Here is a 13,567-nt window from a genome sequence, read left to right on the forward strand (position 1 = left end):
TCTTGTATGCATTTGCTATAAACATTAGATGAAATGATCTAGCTAATCTGACCATGTATTGAGATTGTCACTTTCTCATTGAGTAATTGATGATTGCTTCTTTGTACCTTGCTAATGAAAAGCACAAAAAAACAACATTCTGTATATGACAACACCATCATCATGGCATAAAGATAGATAATAAAGATAATGTTATTTAAAAAAAAAAAAAAAAAAATCAGCCGCATTAATTCTCTGGCTAACCCTTTTTTATCATCTACTTGTAATATTAGGTTGTGAGTTATTCTTAGCAAAGGACCGAACACAAGGTATCACAATCTTCGCTATCAGTTGCGCTCCACTTGTTAGGATTAAATAAATACTAAGGGCTCGATTTATTAAGTCCTTCTCCTCCCTATGGCTGGAGGTTCTCACAAGAGAACCTGAAATCCTAGCGATATGGAATTTGGTGGTGCTATACAAATAAATGATAATAATAATCTGTATTTATGAAGCAGAGGTCATCAGACCGCTGATTCCCTACCCTCTTCTCCACCTTTTAGGTAAAGAATATCAATCTTCCAGGTCTTGTCCGACTGGGGAGGTTGACAGCTCCTGCCAGCGTGTGATTGGCTGTGCATGGACAAGGTGAGGAATTGGAAGCGAGCGCAAAATAGCGCTCGTGTGCAATGTTCAATTCCGGCAATTAATTGCTGCCCGCCAGAGGAGAGCTGGGCGGACAGGGGCAAATATGTATGCCCCTGACTGCCTTTAAATGATAAATCGAGCCTTAAATAGAATTATGTAAACAAAGCAAAGATAAGTCTGATAAAAATATGCAGATCTATTTGTTTAATTAATGAGTTTTTTTAAAGGTTTGAAAAAATACGTACAAAGTATTAGAGTCAATAATGCAATGAATGCCGCCATGTTGTAACGTAAGTTTCGTTCACTGCTGAGGCCAATCAGTGACAGTATAAATGGGTCAGTACAGTATGCAACCAATGACTGTGTGGAATATAGCAGTGTTAAATCTGGAGACTGCACTTCCACTTAACAAAGCATTGGAAAGGCCACAATTTTCAGAATTAAATTACAGGAAAAAGGGACAAAATAAATAATAAAAGTATATTACAAAGGGTTTTTTTACTTCATATTTTATATCATAATCTCAATTTTAAAATGTCTCTTTAAAAAGATATAAAACTTAACTATTTAATTTTTTTATGATTCAGACAGTAAATACATTTTTAAAAAAAGTTTCCAATTTACTTCTATTATCAAGTTTGCTTTGCTATTATTTTTTTTATTAACAGGTATTTGTATAGTGCTAACAGGTTCCGCAGCGCTATAAACATAGGTGGTATATAAAAACAATTACAGGGATCAAATGGGTAGAGGGTCCTGCCGAGAGTTGTACTGTTGTAGTCGGCTTTTATGAAGGTGGACTACAAACTGCTGGGTTCATAGGCTTACATGCTATGGGGTTTAAGGGGATAGCAATGGAGATAGGAACATTAGTGTAGGTTGTATGCGTCCCTGAATAGTAGAGTCTTCAGGGAGCACTTGAAGCTTTTAAAACTAGGGGAGAGTCTTGTGGAGCGAAGCAGAGAGTTCCATAAGGTGGGAGCCAGTCTGGAGAAGTCTTGTAAATGGGAATGTGAGGAGGTAACTATAGAGGAGGAGAGTAGGAGATCATGAGTGGGGCAAAGGGGTCGGGGGAGTATCTGGAGACAAGGTCTGAGATGTAGGGAGGAGCAATGCAATTGAGGGCTTTATCAATCAGAATGAGAATTTTGTGTTTAATCCTGGAGGCAAGAGGAAGCCAGTGAAGGGATTGGCAGAGAGGTGCGGCAGATGAAGAGCGACGTGTAAGGAAGATGAGCCTGGCAGAGGTATTCATTATGGATTGTAAAGGAGCTATGCGGCAGCTAGGGAGACCAGAGAGGATGGAGTTGCAGTAGTCAAGTTGGGAAAGGAAGAGAGAGTGGATTAAAATCTTAGTTGTGTCTTGTGTAAGGAAATGTCTGATTTTAGCGATGGTTTTAAGGTGGAAGCAGCAGGCTTTAGCCAAGGACTGAATGTGAGGAGTGAAAGAAAGATCCGAGCCAAGTGTGACCCCAAGACATCGGGCATGTGAGGTTGGGGTAATGATGGAGTTATCAAGTTATAGAGACATGGGGTGTGGAGATTTTGGAAGAAGGGGGGGAAATAAGGAGCTCAGTTTTGGAGAGATTTAGCTTGAGGTAGTGAGAGGATATCCAAGATGAGATATGAGAGAGACAGTTAGTGACACGGGTTAGCAATGAAGGAGATAATTCTGGTGCAGAGAGGTAGATTTGGGTATTGTCGGCATACAGATGATAGTGAAACCCATGGGACTTTATTAAGGAACCTAATGAGGAAGTGTAGATTTAGAAGAGAAGGGGACCAAGGACAGAGCCTTGCGGTACCCCAACAGAAAGAGGTAACGGGGCAGAGGATGCCCCAGAGAAGACTACACTAAAGGTACAGTTAGACAGAAAGGAAGAGAACCAAGAGAGAGCCGTGTCGCAGATGCCAAAGGATTGGAGGGTAAGGAGCAAAAGAGGGTGGTCGACAGTATCAAAGTCTGCAGACAGATCAAGGAGGATAAGTAGAGAGAAGTGGCCTTTGGATTTTACTGTAAGTAGGTCGTTGGTAACCTTAACAATTGCTGTCTCTGTTGAGTGAAGGGGGCGAAATCCAGATTGCAGTGGATCAAGGAGGGAGTTTAATGTAAGGAAATTGGATAGACGTGCATATACTAGTTTTTCAAGAAGCTTTGAGGCAAAAAGGAGTAGGAAAATAGGGCGGTAGTTGGATGGGGAGGTTGGATCAAGAGAAGTTTTTTTGAGGATAGGTGTGACTAATGCATGTTTAAGAGAGGTGGGAACTATACCAGTGCTGAGGGAGAGGTTGAAGATGTGTGTGAGTATAAGGGTAAGGGTAGAAGAGAGGGAGGGGAATAGTTGTGAGGGGATGGGGTCGAGGGGACAGGTAGTGAGGTGAGAGCATAGTATAAGGGCAGAAATTTCTTCCTCTGTAAAAGGGGCAAAAGAGCTAAATTTATGGCTATGTGGGATTTGGATGATTGTGAGCTTTTAAGGGGGTGGGAGACCGGTAGAGTGTTGAGAGCTGATTTCATTTCTGATGGAGTCGATTTTGTTGTTGAAGTAGCTTGCAAAATCTTGAGCTGAGAGAAAAGTTGTGGTGAGAGGTGGGGGTGGGCAGAGAAGAGTATTGAATGTGGAGAACAGATATTTTGGATTTGAAGAAAGAGTAGAGATAAGAGTGAAGAAGTAATGCTGCTTATAAAGATTAAGGGCAGAATAGTAAGAGTTCAAGATGAATTTATAGTGAAGAAAGTCAGCAGAACTCCGAGATTTCCTCCAGTGTCGCTCAGCAGTTTGGGAACATCTACGTAGGTACTGTGTCAGAGGAGTATGCCAGGGCTGAGGATGAGTGTATGTTTTCCGAGCTATGGTAGATGGGGCCAGATTATCAAGGACCAATGTAAGGGTGGAGTTATAGTGGCAGATAGATTCATCAGGACAGGAAAAAGAGGGGATAGAAGAGAGAAGAGGTTCAAGAGAGCTAGCGAGCTGTTGCTGATCTAGTGACTTGATACTTCTGTGAAGTTTAGTCTGAGGGGTAGAAGGAGGGAGAGTTGTAGGGAGGGATGAGATGTTACAAGTGAGGAGATGATAGTCAGAAAGAGTAAAAGGGGAGTTTGTGAAGTTTGAGATAGTGCATCGATAGCTGAAAATCAGATCAAGGGAGTGGCCATATTTGTGAGTGGGAGAGTCAGTCCATTGAGACAGGTAGAAAGAGGAAGTGAATTGCAGAGGAGGCAGTGCGATTTTCAATAGGGAGGTTGAAGTCGCCAAGAATAAGGGCAGGGGTGTCTGAGGAAAGGAAATAAGGTAGCCAGGCAGCAAAGTGATCAAGAAATAAAGTTGAGGAGCCAGAGGGGTGGTATATGACAGAGAGCGATATGGAGACAGATATAGAGAGGGGAGAGAATAAGCGAATCATGTGTGTTCCCAATGAAGAATATGTGAGGGAAGAAAAGGGCTGTATTTGTTGAAAGGTGCAACAAAAGGAAAGTAAAATACCAACACTACCTCCTTGTCTACTGTCAGACCTAGGAGTGTGGCTGAAGTGGAGACACCCATGTCACAGTGCAGCAGAGGAAGCAGTGTCTGAAAGAGAGAGTCAGGTTTCTGTGAGAGCCAGAAGATTGAGAGAGTGGGAGATAAAGAGGTCATGGATAGAAGTGAGCTTGTTGCAAACAGAGCGAGAGTTCCAAAGTGCGCAACTGAAGGGGGTGGTGGCTTTAGATGCAAGAGGAATGAGATTAAGAGATTGAGTTTTGTTTTTGAAGTCTATTGAAGGGCACACATGGGTGTGCAGGGCAAGGAAGTTGTGGGGGACCAGGATTAGGGGAGTTGTCGCCAGCAGCTAGTATGAGCAAGAGGGAGAGTGACATGAGATGAGATGCGGATTTGCAGTAGTGAGTTGCAAGGGGGAGAGAGAGTCTTAAGGAATGTGTGAAGTTCATGAATACAAAAGTAAGGTGAGGTTAAGAGAGAGGGGCTAATGAGTAGTTCAGGTGGTGAGGGGTAAGGAGTAATTGAGTAAAGTAGTTTGTTAAACAGACAAAAGGTGGCAAAAAGGAATATGAAGATATTTAGCATTTTTACAAAATAGTCAGACAGTGTATAAATCTTATCCCTTGTCCAATCCTTGTTCAATTCTTGTATAATTATTTGTGCCTCACTATAAATGTTCACTTAAGAGATGTGAACAGATGATCTTACAATACTGCTACCTAAGTCTGTATTGCTAACCCCCTGCATTGCTTGTTCATATAGTATTCTTTGTTGAAGAGATGCTTAGGTAGGTGTCTGGAGCTATACCTGGCAGGAAATAGTGCTGCTATCTAGTGTTTTTGCAAATTAATAATATTCTTGCAAAACTGCTGCCATATAGTGCTCCAGATATGTGCACACTCCTGAGCTTACATCTCTGCTTTTCAACAAAAGATACCAAAATGACAAATACAATTTGATAATAGAAGTAAATTAGAACGTTTTTTGAAATTGCATTCTCTATCTGAATCATGAAAGAAAATGTTTGGGTTTCAGAAATAAAATTAATTTTTATCATCAAATTTGCTTTGTTCTCTTGTTATTCTTTGTTGAAAGCTAAACCTAGGTAGGCTTGTATGCTAATTTTCTAAGGCCACCTCGTTTTTCACAGCTTGACAGCACTAGTTCATGTGTGCCATATAGATAACTTTGTGCTCACTTTCTTGGGGGTCAATTTATTAAAGTCTAGCGGACATGATACGCTGTAGCAATACCGCCCCCTGCAGATTTGCGGCCAATCAGCGTCAATCAGCCAGATCGTATAGGATCGGGCAGATTGCTATACGCAGCCCCAAAGGTGGTGTATGAGTTAATTAATTTGATAATAGAAGTAAATCTGAAAGTTGTTTAAAATTGTAAGCTCTATATTTTCATAAAAGAAAAATGTTAGGCCTCATGTCCCTTTAATTTCAACTGACATACCATTTTAATACAATGGTTCCTTTAAATAATTCACACAACTACAATAAAACTCTCTCCTCGGCACTAGACACACTTGCCCCTCCCCAACTGCGCAAAACATCACGCCGTCAGTTACAGCCCTCTCATCAAACACGCTATATGCAAAAATACTCCCGTACTGCTGAGTGTGCCTGGAGAAAAACTCATTCTGAACCTGATTTCATACACTATAAGTTTATTCTTCGTTCATACACTTCTGCCCTTCATTTAGCCAAGCAAGCCTACTTCTCTTCTCTCATATCTACTCTTTCCACAAACCCTAAACGACTCTTCTCCACCGTTAACGCTCTCCTCTACCCACCTGCTCCTCCACCCCTGTCTGTGTTTACTGCTCAAGACCTGGCAGACTACCGTCCCATATCACTGCTTCCACTAACATCAAAACTCCTTGAAAAACTAGTTTACAATCGCATAACCCACTTCCTGTCCACCAACTCCTTACTTGAACCCTGCAATATGGATTCCACCCCAAACACTCAACTGAGACTGCCCTTACCAAGGTTACTAACGATCTTCTTTCTGCTAAAAGTAATGGCCACTACTCCATACTTATCTTACATAACCTCTCAGCTGCCTTCGGCACAGTTGACCACCCGCTCCTCCAACATACCCTTAGCTATTTTGGCCTCCGTGACATTGCTCTTTATTGGATTCACTCTTATCTTTCTCACAGGTCTTTTTCTGTGTCATTTGCTGGTGACTCCTCCTCTCCAATGCCTCTGTCTGTTGGAGTACCTCAAGGACATGGTCTGGGTCCTCTACTCTTCTCCATGTATACTTCTTCACTGGGTAAACTTATCAACAGTTATGGGTTCAAATACCACCTCTATGCTGATGACACCCAGATCTACCTCTCCACCCCCGCTCTCTCCCCCTCTGTCCTTTCTCATATCAGCGACTGCTTATCTGGTATTTCTTCCTGGATGGCCTCTCACCACCTGAAGATTAACATGTCCAAGATTGAGCTCCTTCTAATCCCCCCCCCCTCAAGCTCTATGCCAACTTTTGACTTTTCTACTTTGTTGATGGCATCACCATCTCCCCATCGCCCCAAGTCCGCTGCCTCTGAGTTACACTTGACTCAAATCTATCCTTCAACCCCTACATCCAATCATTTTCTTTATTCTGCCGCAACGACCTACGCAATATTTCCAAGTTTCACCCTTTTCTGAGCAATTACACCACAAAGTAAATAATCCACTCCTTTGTTGATTCCCGACTTGACTACTGCAATAACCTACTTACCAGCCTTCCTCTTTCCCCCCTCTCGCCCGTTCAATCCATCCTAAATGCCTCTGCCAGGCTAATCCACCTTTGCCGTCGCTCTGTATCTGCTGCACCTCTCTGCACGTCCCTTCATTTGCTCCCCATTCACAGCAGAATTAAATTCAAAATTCTCACCCTTTCATACAAAGCTCTAACCAACGCCGCTCCCCTTTACTATCCTCTCTAATAAACAAGTATACTCCAGCCCGCCCACTAAGATCCAATAATGACCTGCTCCTTGCATCTTCGACTATCACCTCTTCCCATGCTAGACTGCAGGACTTCTGTTGTGCATCACCTACCCTCTGGAACACTCTGCCTCGTGCTGTCAGGCTTTCCCCTAATCATTCTTCTTTTAAATGCTCCCTGAAGACTTTTTTGCTCAGAGAAACCTACCACCCAACTCAATAATAAATTAATTTCACTTACCTAACATTCCCCTCATCTAACTCTGCATTAACATCTTTCTCAATCTTGCAGTCCTCACCTCCTGCTTCTCAACCTCCTACCCTTCTAGGGGGTCGATCCGATATAAAGCGTCGCCCGCAAAAGCCGGCGACGCCAATATTTACGCTGATTTGGTATCACATATACGGCGTAACCTAGAAGTTACGCGCGTATATTTCTGCCGTCGCCCGTAGTTTTTTGGGCCATAGGCAGGTATACCAAACCAGCGCAGTTTGGTATCCAATATGCAGCGTAAGGACTTACGTGGCGAAAATGGAGAAAACTTACTCCATTTTCACCTCGCCACAAAAAGCAGCCGTAAGAAGCCTTACGCTGACTATTGGAGCCCCGTAACTCCCTAAACTGGCTGCTAAAATAAACCTAACACCTAACGCATGCGCAATGTGTATCTCCCTGTCAACCGCGATCTTCTAAAATAAACCTAACACCTAACGCATGCGCAATGTCTATCTCCCTGTCAACCGCGATCCACCCCCCCCCCCGAAATCCCTAATAAAGTTATTACCCCCTAAACCGCCGCTCCCGGACCCCGCCGCCATCTACATAAACTAACCCCCTACTGTGAGCCCCTAAAACCGCCGCCATCTACCTTATCTATCCCCTAATTAGAACCCCTTACACCGCTGTCATCTACCTTATCTATCCCGTAATCTGACCCCTTACACCGCCGCCACCTATATAAAAATTATTAACCCCTAATTTAATCTACCTACCCCGCCGCCAGCTATGTTATCTATATTAACCCTAAGTATATTATAGTTAATATAGTTATTACATTATATATATTAACTATATTAACCCTAATTATATTAGGGTTAATATAGTAAATATAGTTACTATAGTATTTATATTAACTATATTAACTCTATCTAACCCTAACTAAATTTATATTAAATTAATCTAATTCATTTATAAACTAAAATATACCTATTTAAATCTAAATACTTACCTATAAAATAAACCATAAGATAGCTACAATATAATTAATAATTACATTGTAGCTATGTTAGGGTTAATATTTATTTTACAGGTAAATAGTTAATTATTTTAACTAGGTATAATAGATATTAAATAGTTATTAACTATTTAATATCTACCTAGTTAAAATAATTACCCAATTACCTGTAAAATAAATCCTAACCTAAGTTACAAATACACTTACACTATCAATAAATTTAATAAACTACAAACATCTATCTAAAAATACAATTAAATTAACTAAACTAAATTACAAAAAAAAAAAACACTAAATTACAAAAAATAAAAAAAAGATTACAAGATTTTTAAGCTAATTACACCTATTCTAAGCCCCCTAATAAAATAATAAACCCCCAAAATAAAAAAAAATCCCTGCCCTATTCTAAATTAAACAAATTTCAAAGCTCTTTACCTTACCAGCCCTTAAAAGGGCCTTTTGTGGGGCATGCCCCAAAGAATTCAGCTCTTTTGCATACAACAAATACAATCCCCCCCCCATTACAACCCACCACCCACATACCCCTATTCTAAACCCACCCAAACCCCCCTTAAAAAAGCATAACACTACCCCCCTGAAGATCTCCCTACCTTGTCTTCACCACACCGGGCCGAACTCCTGATCCGATCCGGGCGATGTCTTCCTCCAAGCGGCAAAGAAGAATTCTTCCTCCGGCGATGTCTTCCTCCAAGCGGCAAAGAAGAATTCTTCCTCCGGCGACGTCTTCCTCCAAGCGGCAGCAAAGTCTTCATTCTTCCGGCGGCATCTTCAATCTTCTTTCTTCGCTCCGCCGCCGCGGAGCATCCATCCAGGCCGACGACTGAACGACGAATGAGGTACCTTTAAATGACGTCATCCAAGATGGCGTCCGCCGAATTCCGATTGGCTGATAGGATTCTATCAGCCAATCGGAATTAAGTTAAAAAAATCTGATTGGCTGATTGAATCAGCCAATCAGATTCAAGTTCAATCCGATTGGCTGATCCAATCAGCCAATCAGATTGAGCTCGCATTCTATTGGCTGATCGGAACAGCCAATAGAATGCAAGCTCAATCTGATTGGCTGATTGGATCAGCCAATCGGATTGAACTTGAATCTGATTGGCTGATTCAATCAGCCAATCAGATTTTTTTAACTTAATTCCGATTGGCTGATAGAATCCTATCAGCCAATCGGAATTCGGCGGACGCCATCTTGGATGACGTCATTTAAAGGTACCTCATTCGTCGTTCAGTCGTCGGCCTGGATGGATGATCCGCGGCGGCGGAGCGAAGAAAGAAGATTGAAGATGCCGCCGGAAGAATGAAGACTTTGCTGCCGCTTGGAGGAAGACGTCGCCGGAGGAAGAATTCTTCTTTGCCGCTTGGAGGAAGACATCGCCGGAGGAAGAATTCTTCTTTGCCGCTTGGAGGAAGACATCGCCCGGATCGGATCAGGAGTTCGGCCCGGTGTGGTGAAGACAAGGTAGGGAGATCTTCAGGGGGGTAGTGTTAGGCTTTTTTCAGGGGGGTGGTTTTAGAATAGGGGTATGTGGGTGGTGGGTTGTAATGGGGGGGGGGATTGTATTTGTTGTATGCAAAAGAGCTGAATTCTTTGGGGCATGCCCCACAAAAGGCCCTTTTAAGGGCTGGTAAGGTAAAGAGCTTTGAAATTTGTTTAATTTAGAATAGGGCAGGGATTTTTTTTTATTTTGGGGGTTTATTATTTTATTAGGGGGCTTAGAATAGGTGTAATTAGCTTAAAAATCTTGTAATCATTTTTTTATTTTTTGTAATTTAGTGTTTGTTTTTTTTTGTAATTTAGTTTAGTTAATTTAATTGTATTTTTAGATAGATGTTTGTAGTTTATTAAATTTATTGATAGTGTAGGTGTATTTGTAACTTAGGTTAGGATTTATTTTACAGGTAATTGGGTAATTATTTTAACTAGGTAGATATTAAATAGTTAATAACTATTTAATATCTATTATACCTAGTTAAAATAATTAACTATTTACCTGTAAAATAAATATTAACCCTAACATAGCTACAATGTAATTATTAATTATATTGTAGCTATCTTATGGTTTATTTTATAGGTAAGTATTTAGATTTAAATAGGTATATTTTAGTTTATAAATGAATTAGATTAATTTAATATAAATTTAGTTAGGGTTAGATAGAGTTAATATAGTTAATATAAATACTATAGTAACTATATTAACTATATTAACCCTAATATAATTAGGGTTAATATAGTTAATATATATAATGTAATACCTATATTAACTATAATATACTTAGGGTTAATATAGATAATATAGCTGGCGGCGGGGTAGGTAGATTAAATTAGGGGTTAATCATTTTAATAGAGATGGCGGCGGTGTAAGGGGCTTACATTAGGGGTTAATAATTTTAATATAGATGGCGGCGGTGTTAGGGGCTCACTTTAGGGGGTTATAGATATAATATAGCTGGCGGCGGGGTACGGGAGCGGCGGTTTAGGGGTTAATAGCTTTTTTATTGTTAGGCTAGTGAGGGGGGATAGCGGATAGAGGGTTAGACGTGTCGGGCTATGTTAGGGAGGCGTGTTAGACAGTGCGGGTGTTTTAGACTTTAGTCAGGTTTTATAGGCGCCGGCAGTTTCTAACGTGCCGCAAGTCACTGGCGACGCCAGAAATTTGTACTTGCGCAGATTTCTGGACATCGCTGGTTTGTGAGACTTACGGCACGTTAGCATCTGACGGCGACTTATATGGGATAGCTCGAGTTGCGAGCTGAAACTGCGGGCGACGCCGGTTCCCTCGCTTGCGCCGCAAACTGCGATCTATATCGGATCGCGCCCCTAGATTGTAAGTTCCCACGGGGATAGGGTCCTTAATTCCTCCTGTATGTGTTTTTAAAATGTCTTGTCTCTTACACGTTTTATAACATTGTTTTATCTAAGTGAATTGTATCCATGGACAGCGCTGCGGAATATGTTGGCGCTTTATAAATAAAGTATAATAATAATAATATTAATAATTCTTAAAAATGTTATAATGTCCAATTTTCAGAAGAATATGTGTTTGAAATGTTTGATGTATATCTATATTGTATAGTAATTATATGTATATATATTTCCCTACAGGTTTAAACAGCCTCATAGATAGGAAAAAAAATGTTTTCAAGAAACAAAATTCCCCTCGTCTTGTCCTTATTTCTACAAATTTTGAGTTGTGTGGAATCACAGGTCAATCCAGGTGAGTGTCCTGTCTCATAAAATAACATTTCTCTAAATTCTGCTCTGGGATAAGGGCCTATCCAAGCAAATCCTGTAAAAACCATTCTCTGTGCCAGTAGAAAAATCTTCCAATCTGCTTGTAGTCAGTACTGAATATATTAGTCAGGGAAGGAAATTATCCATCCATTCCTTAAAGGAATAGAAAGGTCAAAACTGAAAATGTTCAGTGGCATACGCACATATGCTGTAAGGACCTGTGCACCAGTATTCAAACACCACACCTTCTCAGAGAGCCAGTAGTGGCTTGCATTACACAAATTAAGTCTCCACAGGCACAATGCACACCACTGTCAGTTCTCTGAGCTTGAATACCAGTGCATGGGCTTTCGCAGCATATGTGCATATGCCACTGAAAAACGTAAAAAATGAAAGGATATTGCAAAAAAGTTTTATTTAAAATTGAAATGCACCCCATTTCAGTTGTGACCTTTCTATCCCTTTAACGAGAATCTCCATATATGTGTATCTGTTGCTTAAGAATGGGTTTAAACGGAAATGAAACCAGAATTTTTTTTCTTTCATGATTCAGATAGAGCATAAGATTTTAAACAACTTTCCAGTTCACTTATTCAGGCCCATTTATCAAGCTCCGTATGGAGCTTGAAGGGCCGTGTTTCTGGCGAGTCTTCAGACTCGCCAGAAACACAAGTTATGAAGCAGCGGTCTAAAGACCGCTGCTTCATAACCCTGTCCGCCTGCTCTGAGCAGGCGGACAGGAACCGCCGGAAATCAACCCGATCGAATACGATCGGGTTGATTGACAGCTCCCTGCTGGCGGCCGATTGGCCGCGAGTCAGCAGGGGGCGGCGTTGCACCAGCAGCTCTTGTGAGCTGCTGGTGCAATGTTAAATGTGGAGAGCGTATTGCTCTCCGCATTTAGCGAGGTCTTGCGGACCTGATCCGCAGTGTCGGATCAGGTCCGCAAGCCCTTTGATAAATGGGCCCCATTGTATCATATTTATTTAATTCTCTTGTTATCCGGCTGCTTCTTAAATCCTGTTTCCGGAGAGCCAGAAGGCTAGCTCCTTGATAAATGTACCCCCTATTTAAAATTTCTCTTCATTCTCTTGGTATCTTTATTTGAAAAAGGAGGAATGTAAGCTTACAAGTCGGCCCATTTTTGGTTCAGAACCCTGGGAAGCGATTGCTGATTGGTGTCAAAATGGCCGACTTTTAAAGGGAGCTATTTTTAATCATTCAGTCAGTAAACTAATATTACCTTAAAGGGACACTGAACCCAATTTTTTTCTTTTGTGATTCAGATGGAGCATGACATTTTAAGCAACTTTCTAATTTACTCCTATTATCACATTTTCTTCATTCTCTTGGTATCTTTATTTGAAATGCAAGAATGTAAGTTTAGATGCCGGACCATTTTTGGTGAACAACCTGGGTTGTTCTTGCTGATTAGTGGAAAAATTCATCCACCATTTAAAACGTGCTGCCCAGAGTCCTGAACCAAAATAAAAGCTTAGATGCTTTCTTTTTCAAAAAAAGATAGCAAGAGAACGAAGAAAAATTGATAATAGGAGTAAATTAGAAAGTTGCTTAAAATTGCATGCTCTATCTGAATCACGAAAGAAAAAAATTTGGATTCAGTGTCCCTTTAAGTTATTGAGCATTGTTGATTTCTCTCCATCTTCACCAAGTTATTTACCTGCAATTAGTTTATTTTATCTCTGTTGCGCATGTTCAGCTTCATCAGATACTACCTTCAAGATAGGAATTGTCTGCGTTTCCCTTATTGTCAAACTGATATTTGAAAAAGAAGACAATCAGAAAATATTTGATAATAGTTTTTAGTGGACAGTAATACAATTCTAGTTTAACATGTTTATCAGTAACACTAGTACTTCTAGTCATATTATGAACATTTATATTTTGATTAATTTCAATACATTGTATACTTTATATTTAATTTTAAACAGTTCATAATATTTGTTTATTTTCCATATATATTTAAAATATTTAAGGTGCTTTTAC

At 40.5% G+C, this 13,567-nt stretch overlaps 1 protein-coding gene across 2 annotated transcripts in view; it reads left to right on the plus strand.

Moving 5' to 3' along the window:
• The window catches only part of DDR2 (discoidin domain receptor tyrosine kinase 2), a 228,395-nt gene that overhangs the window by 96,099 nt on the left and 118,729 nt on the right, over window positions 1-13,567 (plus strand). For both annotated transcript variants that reach the window (XM_053694077.1, XM_053694078.1), the window contains exon 2: window positions 11,432-11,543. In XM_053694077.1, coding sequence (XP_053550052.1) covers window positions 11,462-11,543 — 82 coding nt within the window. In that variant the 5' untranslated portion in view covers window positions 11,432-11,461. The remainder of the gene's footprint in view (window positions 1-11,431; window positions 11,544-13,567) is intronic.

This window comes from Bombina bombina, chromosome 10 (assembly GCF_027579735.1).
Source record: "Bombina bombina isolate aBomBom1 chromosome 10, aBomBom1.pri, whole genome shotgun sequence".
NCBI lineage: Eukaryota > Metazoa > Chordata > Amphibia > Anura > Bombinatoridae > Bombina > Bombina bombina.